This window comes from Channa argus, chromosome 20, assembly GCF_033026475.1.
Source record: "Channa argus isolate prfri chromosome 20, Channa argus male v1.0, whole genome shotgun sequence".
NCBI classification, from domain to species: domain Eukaryota; kingdom Metazoa; phylum Chordata; class Actinopteri; order Anabantiformes; family Channidae; genus Channa; species Channa argus.
This window is the reverse complement of record NC_090216.1, coordinates 10,486,068-10,500,024: the sequence shown is the minus strand read 5'-3', so window position 1 is coordinate 10,500,024 and position 13,957 is coordinate 10,486,068. Positions and strand designations below refer to the sequence as shown.

General features: G+C 38.9%; 1 protein-coding gene across 1 annotated transcript; it reads left to right on the top strand.

Moving 5' to 3' along the window:
• Positions 1-11,149, top strand: LOC137105659 (G protein-activated inward rectifier potassium channel 1-like). The gene is made up of 3 exons (XM_067488156.1): positions 1-1,108; positions 9,772-9,988; positions 10,380-11,149. Exons 1-3 carry the CDS (start codon positions 440-442, stop codon positions 11,054-11,056), a joined length of 1,563 nt encoding a protein of 520 aa, XP_067344257.1. The 5' UTR covers positions 1-439; the 3' UTR covers positions 11,057-11,149.
• The last annotated feature ends 2,808 nt before the right edge of the window (positions 11,150-13,957 follow it).

Sequence of the window (13,957 nt, the reverse complement as noted above, 5' to 3'; positions counted from 1 at the left end):
TGCAGTTCTACAGTCTTTCATTTGAAGTCACTCCCACCAGAACGTGTTCCCGCTGGCAGGAGTGCGTATACTGTGCCTGCTATTGACAGTCACAGATTTATTGAATAGCAAGGGCAGTGCTTTTCAATTCAGCTCATTGATTGCAGCTTTGTTTTACATGCAGTCTTGAATGTGTCTTCCTATAGGTGACACCTGAACAAAAAGTTGTCACTTGGAGCAGACTCTTTTGTGTAAAGGGTTGACTTTGAATCATGTATTGCGCAGAATCTCTGCTCACCTAAGATTAATTTACAGGAAAAAGGCGCATCTCCATCTCGCAGGATGCGAGTCGCGCACTGACTGTTATTGCGTGGTTTTGGGCAGGGGGGTACCAAACTTGCGTAAAGAGCCTGATTCTGCAAAACTATTGATTGGTTATCATAAGTAGGTGATTGATAGAATGTCAGCCATAAGGAGGAAATTTGGAGAGGACTACCAGGTGGTAAACACCAACCGGGGCACGACTTTTTCGGCACCGGTGAAGAAGAAGAGGCAGCGCTTTGTGGAGAAGAACGGCCGCTGCAATGTCCAGCACGGTAACCTTGGCGGAGAGACCAGCCGGTACATCTCCGATCTCTTCACCACACTGGTGGATCTCAAGTGGCGCTGGAACCTACTCATCTTTATCCTCACTTACACAGTTGCATGGTTGGTCATGGCTTCAATGTGGTGGGTGATCGCCTACATCCGCGGCGACTTGAGCCACGGCGGCCACGACTCGTCCTACACTCCGTGTGTCGCCAACGTGTACAACTTTCCCTCCGCGTTCCTGTTTTTCATTGAGACCGAGGCGACCATCGGCTACGGATACCGCTACATCACGGAGAAGTGCCCCGAGGGTATCATTCTCTTTCTTTTCCAGTCTCTGCTGGGGTCCATCGTGGACGCCTTCCTCATCGGCTGCATGTTCATCAAGATGTCGCAGCCGAAGAAGCGCGCTGAGACACTGATGTTTAGCCAGGACGCCGTAATTTCGCAGCGGGACGGGAAGTTGTGCCTCATGTTCCGAGTCGGGAACCTGCGGAACAGCCATATGGTGTCCGCGCAGATAAGGTGCAAACTCATTAAGGTAGGCTACAGGTTTGAGGAGCCCAATATATCCTAAAACACTTTGGCGCAGTGAGCGTCTTGCTCCACCTCAGCTCTTGAAATTCCATTATGAAGACTAAGTTAAATCGACAGTCACTTAATTTGTTCTGAAATTGCTCATTATGTTTTATGAGTCCTTTTCAAGTCATGCATTGAATTTCCATTTATCTCCAGAATAGACTGCATTCCCCGCGGGTTTCTATGATTTGTAGCGGAGGCTATGGTTATCAGTATGGGTGCATTTTAATGAGTGACCATTTACCCCCTGCAGCATCTGCTTCAAAGGTGGATTTATCTTGGACACAGTTTTCCGTTTCTGTTCTCCATGTTCATCTCTAAACTGCTGAGTGTGTTACAGTCATCATACCCACAAACTCGGTCAGCAGAAAGGCTGTGAATGGGCTTTAGTTCAGCCTCTGCTTCAACTGTCTGCAGTTAAGATGAATAGGCCCCATGGGACAGTATGTGGGATACTATGTGCTTATTAACTTAAAATGTGTTGTGGTCCTAGTGGGCCACAGTGAGATTGTATTTCCTGAGGCCATTTTGCTTAAAGACAAAAATGCTACTAAGCTAAAAAGATTGGGTCCTCCATAAGATGGTGGTACATCATCTGTATACACTGTCTTCAGCTACAAATCCCTGATGATGAAAGGCAGTGGCAAGCAGCAATGATAAGAAGAGGCAAAAATCTTGTGTTATGCAACTTCACAGCAGAATTAAACTAAAACTGCAGTGTCAATCACTGCATCTTCACACAAGTTGTTTTTCCACCAAGAGAAAGTGTTTCTGAATGTGTTTGTGAATGTGTGTCCTCAACAATACTTTTTTTATTCCCTGCAGATTTTGTGAGCTGGACAGCACATTCATGTCATTATTTCTGTATCACGTCTAAACTTTCACAGGTGCTTAAAAAGCTTTGTCCGTGTGCCACAATTAAACAGACTTAATTTGATCAGAAGCCGTTTATAATGTGTTTAACGTACCAAGCACGGAAAGGAGAGGTTGTGTACTCAGATTGAGGGAATGTTTCATTTTATTCAGCTCAAATTATCACACAACAAAACAGGGTAAGATGTCATTTCTGAAAGGTTTTCTTTACCTTCCCCATGTGATACATGCACAAGTTTTGCATCTGTACAACAGGAGACATCTCTTATTTATGAACTCTACTTCTTTCCCATCCAAACATTAGTAGCTCTCAAACAGAAAGCAGAGCTTTGTTGTGACAGGGAGAGTTAGTTGTCCTTTTGTTGTCTCTGCAGAGTAGTGTGATGATCTCAAGTGACAGTTTACTTTCTGAAACATGAAGGAGAGTCACCAGAAAGCTCTCAGTATTAACATCAGTGCATTAATATTGTTATTCTTTATGCTTAATAATGTGCTGCACTTTTGTTCATTCTAGGCATTTTTGTATAATTGATTTGATGGAAAAAAGGTAAAGGCAAAAAGAAAATGCACAGTTTTACACATTAAACGTCATCATTAACTTATTATGGCTAATGAATCAGCTCTGTCTGGGATTATTTTTTTTTATTTCATTTCATTTTCATCAGCTCTTTAATTAAAAAGGCCAGAACGGCAGAGAAAAAATATGATATGTTAATTATAATAAATCAACATCGTAGAGGCACAATTGCAATATCATCAGCTTTTCTCCCAGAGGCCAATAGTTAAATTCAGACAATTTAAAAGGCTACACTGTAAATTTCTCCTCAGTGCCTTTCTCTGATACAACACTTTAATTCTGTGATTTTAAACACAGCGAAAAAGTAGGATGTTCATGCTGTTTGTCTAAGTTTCCTCTTTTTATGGCGGTAGGCCACTGCAGACTTGATTCTTGAGGTGATTTAAATGTACACAGGATAAGGAACAGTGTACAGCTTGTTTGAACAGAAATGTTTGCGTTCTGATTCATCAAGAACATTCTGCGATAACAGCTGTAGGATGTGTAATATTACCAACAGAAAGCCAGTACTTGGCTGTTATTTAAAGTTATTTAAAGTGCTGCGTGTTGCAGATTTATTTTTTGTAAAAAAGTTTTTTTTCAGAGGTCACTTAATTAGCTTTATGTGGTGATCCTCATCTGGGATGTTATAATAAATAAATGATGATCCTTTAAATGGTGATTCTTTTAAACTACAGCTCTCCATGCACTGGAGGAAGGTCAGACATCGAGGACTTTTCTAATTGGCTGCTGAGTAGCATCACATACATGTGCCATCAATCATGCTCAGAGACCAAACAGCAAACATTGTTTTTATGTTCACTTTACTCCAGTTTCATGGATTTCTGGGACATCCAAAAGATATCCTGGAATAAGCATCTTTTTTAATTCTGGGTGAAATATGCTGTTATGAAGGCTACACAGTGCAGATACCACTGTGGCATTGCTGCCAAGTAGATGCAGTATTCTGATTTGGCCTTTAATGCAATTTAATAGAGAGATGGTTTGGTTTTAGAGCCTATATAACTGTGTGATTGTGAGTCAGACTGTACATTGGGGTATCATAAAGTAAAGTGACTCTACATCACCTCTTAGTCCTATACTGTACATACAACGTGGAAACTAAGCAATGGCTTGTGTTCAGGTAGCACACAGTTCAGGTTCACTGTCACATGGGTTACCTACAAAACTCACCGGAGAAATGAGGCATACTGCAGTAAATCCTAATAAAGGAGCAGAGACATGGCAATTCCACTGAGCTGTCAGGGGTAGTAAGGGGCAACCATGAGTTGTAAATTCTTATGGCACATAGATACAATGGATTTAGCCTAAAACCAAAATTGTCCACAATCTTGATCAGTATTTGCTACTTACAGCGCACTGTGATTATTATGCAGAGATGCAATGTTTGAGTATTTATTAAAACAGCAAACCTGTCAGCAAATAGAAATGTTTATTCACTCCAACTCAGTAATCAAAGAGATTTCAGTGCATTACTTGAACTCTTTGATTTTATTTTGTTGACAAGCTTACGTAATGTTCCAGAAGCAGTGATTACATTAAAGAAGCAGTAATTATTATCTACAGTAAAGACACTGACACCGTGTTTGCATTGCCTGTAAACTCTGTGTCAGTCTCCCAACTTTCATGAACGTTTTCGTGAGATCCAAAAACCACATGCTGCTGACCACTAATTACTTATCACTTACAGCATTCTCATACAGTTGAAACCAGATGTTTATATACACTGTTTAAAAAAACCAAATAATTTTTTACTCACTGTCTGACTTTAAATCAGACTAAACTTTTTTTATTTTAGGTCAGTTAGAATTTAAAAAAATATTTCTATCTGCTAAATGCCAGAATATTGAGAAATGTATTATTTATTTTTTCAAAGTCAGAAGTTTACCTACACTAAGATTACTATGCTTTTAAACAATTTGGAAAAGCCCAGATGATGATGTCAGGGCTTTACTGACATGGGCTTAAAGGCCACTTAGCAACGAAGAAACCATTACTTCATAAACCACATAAAAAAAAAAAAAACAGATTACAGTTTGCAAATGCACACAGAAACAAAGACGTTCATTTTTGAGACATCCTGTGGTCTGATGAAACTAAAATTGAACTGTTTTGCCATAATGACCATCATTACATTTGGAGAAAAAGGGGAGGGTTCCAAGCTTGAGAACAGCATCCCAACTGTGAAGTATGGGGGTGGCAGCATCATATTGTGGGGGTGTTTTGCTGCAGGAAGCACTGGTGCACCTCTTTAAATAGATGACCTCATGAAGACAGAACATTATTTAGAAATATTGAAGCAACATCTCAAGACATAAGCCAGGAAGTTAAGGCTTGGGTGCAATTGGGTCTTCTCAATGACAATGACCCTAAGCATTCTTCCAAATTAGTTACAAAGTGGCTTAAGGTTTTCAGTGTTTTGGAGCAGCCATCAAAAAGCCCTGATCTTGAACCTAAATTGTGGGCGGAGCTGGAGAAAGGCGTGTGTGAGCAAGGTGGCCCACAAATCTGACTCAGATACACCAGTTCTGCAAACTATTGTGAGAAGCTCGTGAAAGGATATCCAAAACGTTTGACAAGTCATACAGTTCAAACACAATGCTGCCAAATACTAAGGAAGTGTATGTAAACTTCTGACTTTGAAGTCAGTAATAAAAAATTCTCAAAAAAATTCTCTCTCTCATTATTCTGGCATTTAGCAAATAGAAATTATTAAAAAAATTCTCACTGAGCTTAAAACAGGAAAGGTTTAGTCTGATTTGATGTCTGACAGTGAGAAAAAAAAAAAGGTTAAGTGTCTTTTTAAACAGTGTATGTAAACATCTGGTTTCAACTGTAAGTGATAGTGCTTGTACCTTCTGGTTCTAATTCAACTATATCCACTGTGTTTACACATAAGTGATACTTATGCTTCTGGGAGTGTTTGCATATATTTGAACAGTTGTGAAGTAGGACTAACCACTTGTTCTGAAAGTGTTTTCCCAGTTCTGTATTCCTGTTACCAATTTTCACCAGATGCATGTACTGAGCAGTAGCAAGTTAAAACAATGCTTCATCTTTGAATTTTGTAAAGAAAACATTGACCCAATATCCAAAAGGGACTTGATTTACACAGTTGGGTTGTAGTGTCATATTTTTTTTGCGAAAGGCAAAACACACATTGAATTTTAAGTGTTTCTATTATTCATTCTCCAAAGTTTCTTGAAGAAAATAAAATCACCCTGGGAATTTATGCTAAATTTACATTAAAACATCAATGAAAATTATGACCTCAAGTCTGCACCTTCAACTTTTTTGAACAATTAGATATTTTTATACCTGGTTTAATTAAGTTTAATCTTTTGGGAGATTGTGTTGGGGAACAATCGTTCAAATAGCTCCACATGCTTTTTAACTCTGTGAAGTGATAAGTCAGTAGTTTTGGGTTGATTGCAGTCAAAAAATGTGGTTGCACATCTGCGAATAAGAGTTTTTGATGTACAACAAAATTCTAGTAAGAGATGCATAAATAAAAAAAACATTTACCATCAAATTTGACAAGTTTAACTACACATCATAGAAAAGCACAGAGATAGTTTTCTGAGTGAGACTTTGTAAAAGGTCGTCAGGTTGCAAGTGCTTATATTTGACTTAAATAGCAAACTTTATTATTGGGAAAGCCATTATTCCAGGTCATGACTCTATATTCACATTGCATTTTAACTTAAAACAATGACCATTCTTGAACTTCTATTAATATTAATGGGGCTTTCATTAATAAATCAGTGGAATGCTGTGGTGCACTGACCCTTGGAGAACTTGCTGAATACGATTTTGAATTTGGAGAAACATGTTTGCATCCCATTTGGATGGAAGGAACCCACCCATCCTAGAAAGAAAACAGCGCTGAGAAAGAAAGAAAGAAGCAGTAAACAGTTACAGTGTGGTGAACAGCACTGAACAAAAAGACAGGGGGAAACAGAGGGAGAGAGTGACAGCTGGGGCGGCGCTCGTCATTGTCAACAGAAGCTCGTCTCAGTAGGTTGGTCCACAGTAGGAAATAAGTGATAAGGGTTTGTAGTAGCAGATAGACAGGCATGGATGCAGGCGTTTAGTTAGACAGGCAGGCAGACATGTCAGCATGACTTGCCACATCTGCCACTATATAACGCTGAAGGGCAAGCAGAGAGACAAGAAGAAAAGACAAAAAGACAGATGGATTACACAGATGAATTAGCTTTAATGGAGCTGTTGAGAGATGGGGTATTGCAGCTCAAATGTAACGTCTGTGTCTGTGTGTCACGTTCGATGTCCAGCTCAAAGCTCATAAGGCTCCACCTGGATCTGCCAAACATAGGCCTCCTGTATACACAAATACACTATTGCATTAAAGATACACACACACACTAACTTACCATCAGTTTGTTTGTGTTTCTTTGCCCACGCGCGACCACTGAGGAGGAAGTGAGTCACCAGGGACAGGGGCTGCTTTCAGTCAACCTGAATCTCAGGTGGCCTGTTAAATTAAGCACTCCCTCCATATCAGGTCCTCTTCCGAAGGCCATTAACTTGTCCCTTGTGGCATCAGCTGTTAAGCGGGCAGTAAGAGAACACACAAGGCTTTCCACTTGTTAAACTCATTTAAGCAGGTTTCATCTTCCTTAGCAGCGGTATATTTACCTGCAACAATACTAGTCAACATGGGTATGAGTTGTACCTGAAAAATAGAACATGACTTTTCTTTAGAACTTCAGAACTATTTCCAAATTTCACTAAATTGTAGGAAACATTTTCAGAAGTGGGACAACTGCCTGCAGTATCACAAATATGACAATTTCCATAGGTAAACGATTGGGTGAAATAAATAATGTAATATATCCAAATAACAGGCTGTTAACCAATTCCATGAATTCCTCCCACTTATAAGATTTTTTTTTTGTGAAGCAGAGATCAAAAGGTATGTGCAAAAATCAACCAGAAAAGTATTAAGAATTACACTTGTATGTGTTTAAATGTTGAAAAATCCAATGTTTGGGGATAGGGGATGGAAAGAACGGGGGCAAGAACCCAATTAATTAACAGTTAGCTAAAAACTATCACAGTTAACTGCCCGCAAAATAGAATTAAATTCAAATCACAATCCAGAATTTATCTCAGCCTTCTAGAGCCAGCAACAACCATCAATTAAAAAGTATATTCATAACATAGATATAAAGGTATTTTAATTTTAAGCATAATATAAAAAGTACTCTTGCTGAATTTCCATGTGTATTTAAGGGACACTTTGGGCAATGTGTGGATTTGCTTAACTTTAAATCAAATATAAAGCTATACATCAGCCAGTTAGCTTAGCTTAGCATAAATACTGGAAAAAACCTGTCCCTGTCTAATAATAAACTTGTTTTGTGTATAATAAACAAGAAACAGTATACAAATTAAGGAGCTCTAGAGATGGCAGTAGGTGAATTTTGTTACCTTTGGACTTAGGCGGTTTAGCTATCTCGCGTGTTTGTGTTCTTTATAAAATACCAAACTAGTTTTAAACTTGTTTCCATCATTAAGTGGCAAAATTAACCTTATTGGGAGAAAAGCCTGCAAACAGCCAGGTACCAGGCTTTTTTATTCTACTTTTCAGCATCACTTTGTTATGTGTGAGCATTTGTATCTCTCACTTTTAGCTTTTTATTGTGATTTAACTTCGATAGACATGCAACATAGGTTTACTCTCTGCCAATTCTGTGAGCAGCCATTACTGATACAGTATGATGGGTGACATTTTCCCTCACCAAGGCGAGCCAGAGATCTGTGTGCACAGACGTCTTTCTGTGAAATGTCACACCCTTCTGTCCTCTGCATCACTGTGAATACAAATGACAGCCTGTTTGCCATCTGTGGACCAAGTTGCTCCTAACTCAAAGGGACTTTTCTACAAACAAGTTAACATAAGAAACAGGGAAAACTTTTTGAGTCGAGATGTGTTAGAATATACAGAGGGTTTTAATATAATTATTCTAGGTTTTTATTCACTTGTTATGTGGTGGGAATCATTTCAATTTCAATTCAACGCCTCTCCTTTCTAAGTCATTCACATATCAACGCGAGTAAGAGCATTGTATTTGACAGGGAAAGAGGTTTCCAGTTCCTTTAATTCTCGTTTTATCAAGCCTCCTCCTTAATTCCATGTTCTAATTTAACAGCTGCTTTATTTGATTGAACTTGATTTCTGAAGAGAGAAGTCTGGTGTCTTCTCTGTAATCTAATGATACTTGTCTTTGAGGCCAGGCTACTAAAGAGAGTGTTTAAGTACTTCAATCTGCTGACAATGAGTAGGTGTGTACAGAGGAAATGATTACACTAAAGTGTTATAAAATATAAATGTCATCGAATTACACACCCTTATTATCACTTTTAGCTGTGAGGGCATTGTTATAACATCAGGGGTCTGTGAAGTTTCGTTCTTCCCCTGGAGATATTGTTCCAAATAAGCCAAAGATGTGTCAAAACATTTCTTTTTGTGTATTTTTATATCAATATTCCCCCATTCGTCTGCCAGAAAAGAATGTTTGTTGACTCATACTGCAGAGACAAATGAATATTCTATTCACTATAATGTCAACATGGATTTTTTGGGAAAAATCAGGCTTCTTATTTTAGAAACCATGCAGGTCTGTCAAGCACACCAGCACTAGCAGTTGAGTTAAAGGTGTGTTTTGACGCTATTCTTTTGAATAAACATCAATGTGAAGCCTGCCAGTGTGAAGCATATTATATATCCCTGATATCAAACATAAATTTCTTCTACTAGTTTACTAGTGAGAGCCAAAAATGCGAACTAGTTAACTAGTGAAGTCCAAAAAGCTCAATAGTTGACTAGTTAAGACCTTTTACACCTTACTAGTTAGCTAGTGAGGCTCAAAATGCTTACTAGTAGTACTAGTGAGGTCCAAAACAACCACTAGTTAAAGCCACTTTTGACCTTACATTTATATAATTCCTCTAAACAATTTCAATAGTTAAATTTAGCGTTGGATGGAATTCACAATTAGGTATTCCAGTGCTATTTAGACTCAATTTATTATTATTTGCTTCCATAAACCTGTGTCCTGACCCTACTTTGGACGACAAAATTAAAAAGTTATGGTGAATTATCAGTTAGAATAAATGCAAATGTGTGTTTTGGTTATTTGTGTTTCTAGTCTCGACAGACCCCAGAGGGTGAGTTCCTGCCTCTGGACCAGTGTGAGCTGGACGTGGGCTTTGGGACGGGGGCGGACCAGCTCTTCTTGGTGTCACCTTTAACCATCTGCCACGAGATCAACACCAACAGCCCGTTCTTTGATCTGTCTCAACGCTCACTCATGAACGAGCAATTTGAGATTGTTGTCATCTTAGAAGGCATTGTGGAAACTACTGGTTAGAGCAAATAATTATTTTTTAGTAAAACAAAAACAGTATGTACTGTATTTACTTATAGCCTTCCCTAAACATTTCATCGTTTCATCAGCATTTAGCCTGTGGCACAGCACATTTCTCAGTAATAAATGAAATATTTAACAGGATGTTTAATTTCATGGTCTTTAATTATTCAACACCACAATTGCTTCTCCATCACTGTTATATACATATATATTTTTTATCCATGTCTTTTCCCTGAAGCAATTCACCACTTTTCATTTCTGTTCCCTTTATGTCTGTCAGTCTTCACTTCAATGCCCACTTTCTACAATTTCCACTGTAATGTTCTGGTGGTTTTAGTCATCTCCATTTTGTCTTTTTCTTGTCTGTATTATTCTCTCCATTGCAGGGATGACGTGTCAGGCGAGGACATCTTACACTGAAGATGAAGTCTTATGGGGCCACCGTTTCCTCCCTGTCATGTCACTGGAAGAGGGCTTCTTCAGAGTTGACTACTCCCAGTTTCACAACACCTTTGAGGTCCCTACACCTCCCTATAGTGTCAAAGAACAAGAGGAGAAAGCTTCACTGACTTTGCCTAACTCTCTGCCCATTTTTGCACCCACGCCCACCACCCCTCTGTTGGGTAATGGTGGCCGTGGAGGCCGGAGGGAAAGGCTCCTGTCAGCCGACTGTGCAGATCATGTGGAGGACCAAGCCTTCAGGCTTCCAAGCAAACTCCAGCGCATGAGCTCTAGCAAGGAGGAACAGGTCTGGAGGGGGATGAAGACGGGATCAGCCTTGCCAGGGGGGAAGGCCTCCAGCACAGGAGACCTGCCGCTTAGTATTCAGAGGCTGAGATCCAGCTCTATACCGGTTGCAAGGCTAGGACATCAGGAGGAGCACGTCCAGCTTTTACCCTTGGATGGAGATGCTGAGGAGGGAGAGCTGGACAAGCACAAACCACCTGCAGCCATAAGTACCATCACTGCTCCTTCGCCCACACCAATCCAGATCCCCCTGGTGGGGAGTCGGCTGGAGGACAACCTTCCCCCCAAACTGCGCAGAATGAATGCTGACCGTTAAAATCTGTGAACTACCTTTTAGACTAAAAAGACATTTTGAAATCGAGTCAGGCTTGATGGGCATTGCATATAAATAAAGACTACTGTGATATAACTTTTATTTTTTTCTGAAGATTTTGTCCAGTATTTTACATTTACTTATGGGCTCTCTAAGTTGTCCATTACCACAAATAGAAGGACAACGCAAATAAGCCATTCATCCGCTCAAACTGTGAGCCATTTTTGATAGATCACCATCCGTGCCCCCCCCTCCTCTGCCTTCTGACACTTCTGCCCTTGTGCTTGTTTCTCCCACTTCTGTTCTTAAAGCTGAATCAAAGACTTTATAATCTTGAAAACTATGCTTTTTTGTTGTGGTAGGTTTTTGTAAGTGGCAGTCGTAACCCCTCCACCCAAACATAGGTTAGTAACCAGAACTAGGCATTGGCAGGCCTGTCAAGCTTTGGGATTCTCTGCATGAGTACATGGGATTGAAGTAAGCGTGATACTCTTACATACATTTAAATAGTTTAGATGAATTGTGACTTTTTTTAACCTCCAAAACCAAACCAAACGAGCAAAGGATTAAATGTTTGTCTGCTATCGAAAAAGTTGCAAATGATAATATGTACGGATAGCAAACGTACTTACCAGTACTTATTAGTACCTTCAAATCGAGGAACCATGTCATTTACTAATTACCTACATTAGATAAAGTAGTGTTACAGGTTACATAAAAAAAAGCCTGGTTCAATATATCTACTGTAGTATTTTCTCTAATATGTATTTGATTTGGCTAACATTACGATCCAGCTTCTTAGTGTGTTTTACCTGAGATACAAACGCATGGTTCTGCATCACAAAGACGATGCTGTTTCGTACATGTGTTTTCAATGTTAACGTTTTAAGCCTCAATCCTTTAGCACAATATTATGTAGCTAAGTGCATACTTAAGATTCCTAAAGTGTTTTCAAAAGACTCGAATACTACCATTAGTTTACTTAGCTAGCCAACACAACAAAATTAATAGTTACCTGATAGAAATGATAACCCTGCTTCTGTCTACCTCTTTCTGAAATCAAGGACCCATGGGTTTGTACACTATAAAGAATCTTGAACAGTAAATTTGCCGCCGTTATGACTGTAAACTGTAAATGCCATGTGAGAACAAAAGCTTGATAGGTGTGTCAACTGTAATTAATGGTGCGTTCCATTTGAACTCAGAAGTCAGAATTTCTGAACTGGAATTCCCCCTGGATGCAGAACTGTAAAGAACTTGAGCTCCTATCCGCAGAGCAATAGCTGTAGTAATACAGTTTGTGTCTTATTAAAATAGTTATACACATGGTACTGTCTATGGTACACATGTAGATATGTTTCTCCACCATTTATATGCACAAAGTGAAGGGCAGTGCATTATCAACTAATCTGCCTAGGAGTAGTGTTGTTATGGTCAACTGAGCTCTGACTTCCAACTTCTGAGGTAAATGAAACGCATCATAATGGGGACGGGTGCTCAGTGAAAAGTCAATCAACATGAATTGAGTTAAAAAAGAAAACACCACATACCCTGATAGTCAGGTTAATACATTTATGTAACCCTTGTACTTAATAATTGTTTCTTTAAATGCTCATTTGACTTGTATGTTTACTACTGTGCAATTTTAACTATTTTTACCTCCTGTGCAGTGTTTGCATTGCACCATTACACGCATGGGTGATCAAATGTAATCACAGATCAGTTTTGGACTGCGAATTTCTTTTATCATGAACTGATTATTAAAATGTAAAACAAACACTTGGGAATCCAGGGATGCTGACATCAGGGGATACATGTTTTATTGCCAGTATAAAGTCAGAATTAACTTCATATTGCAACTACTAAATAATAAATTCATTGCAATCACCTGTGTCAGAGAGTGCAGAATTATTCTCTATATTGTTCAAATGCTGCTCTGGATCCAGTTTGGTTATATGCTGATTGTGTTCAGCTTTCCACTGGCAGAATGCATAGTACTTTATGCGATTTCTGGTGTGTTCATCAAATATTAAAACCATATATTTGAGTGGGAGAAACAGCTGTCATTAGAAGACTGACGTCACCCTGTTTACAGAAGTGGGCTGCACAGTGGTACTTAGATCAGTTTGTCTTGCTTGTAGCTACTATGATGGAAGTGGTCTAGAGGAGGGCAATTTTTAGATTTTATACATCTGATGATGTCCAGAGATAATTACTCATACTGGAAAGAATAGCAAACAACAGAAATTTGATTATGTAAGTTGACAACAGTACAAAATGACCTCTGTCCAGCTTAAGATAAAATTAACTCGGATAAATGATGGAGAGAAGAATAAATCACAGACCATTGTTCACAAAGACATAATGCCCTATATTGATGGATGCATCACACAAAGGAAATCTGTTTTGCTTGTTGCGCTCTCATTAAATTGTGCCTGGGAAATGGATTAGTCCAATGTTTACCTCAGTGGCACTTCCTCAGTAGAATAAAGGTGATGCATTTATAAAAAGATAAAACATAGTATGTGTGCTGTCTGAAGTCTGGATTATTTCATTATTTAATTATTTAATAAAGTCTGGATTATTTCACATTTAAATTAGGTTGTAAAAGCCCCTAGAAAGTTAAATTAAGTAGCCCCCACAATTGTATTGGCATTCAAACGACCAGTTTGCGCTATAGGGCAGTTACTGCTTATATACTTCATTACAAATAATGAAGTATTTACTGTATCATCTATGCTAAAGCTAAGCTAGCTTTGTTTGGCTTTTTTCAGGATCCGGTTGAAGCCAATCGAGCAACAGCAAGTTCTTTCCTTTTACATTGAGAATCAAACTCTTCTTAAAAATCCAATGAATAGCAATGTCTTGGAGCATAAATCTGCATTTTTAAGAAGGGAGTGTTTC

What these genes read in the sequence shown, in the direction of transcription:
- LOC137105659 (XM_067488156.1), top strand. Translation starts at nt 440, where the DNA reads ATGTCAGCCATAAGGAGGAAATTTGGAGAGGACTACCAGGTGGTAAAC. An exon ending in TAAGGTGCAAACTCATTAAG is followed by an intron (nt 1,109 to 9,771) that starts GTAGGCTACAGG and finishes TTGTGTTTCTAG; the next exon opens with TCTCGACAGACCCCAGAGGG. An exon ending in AGGCATTGTGGAAACTACTG is followed by an intron (nt 9,989 to 10,379) that starts GTTAGAGCAAAT and finishes TCTCCATTGCAG; the next exon opens with GGATGACGTGTCAGGCGAGG.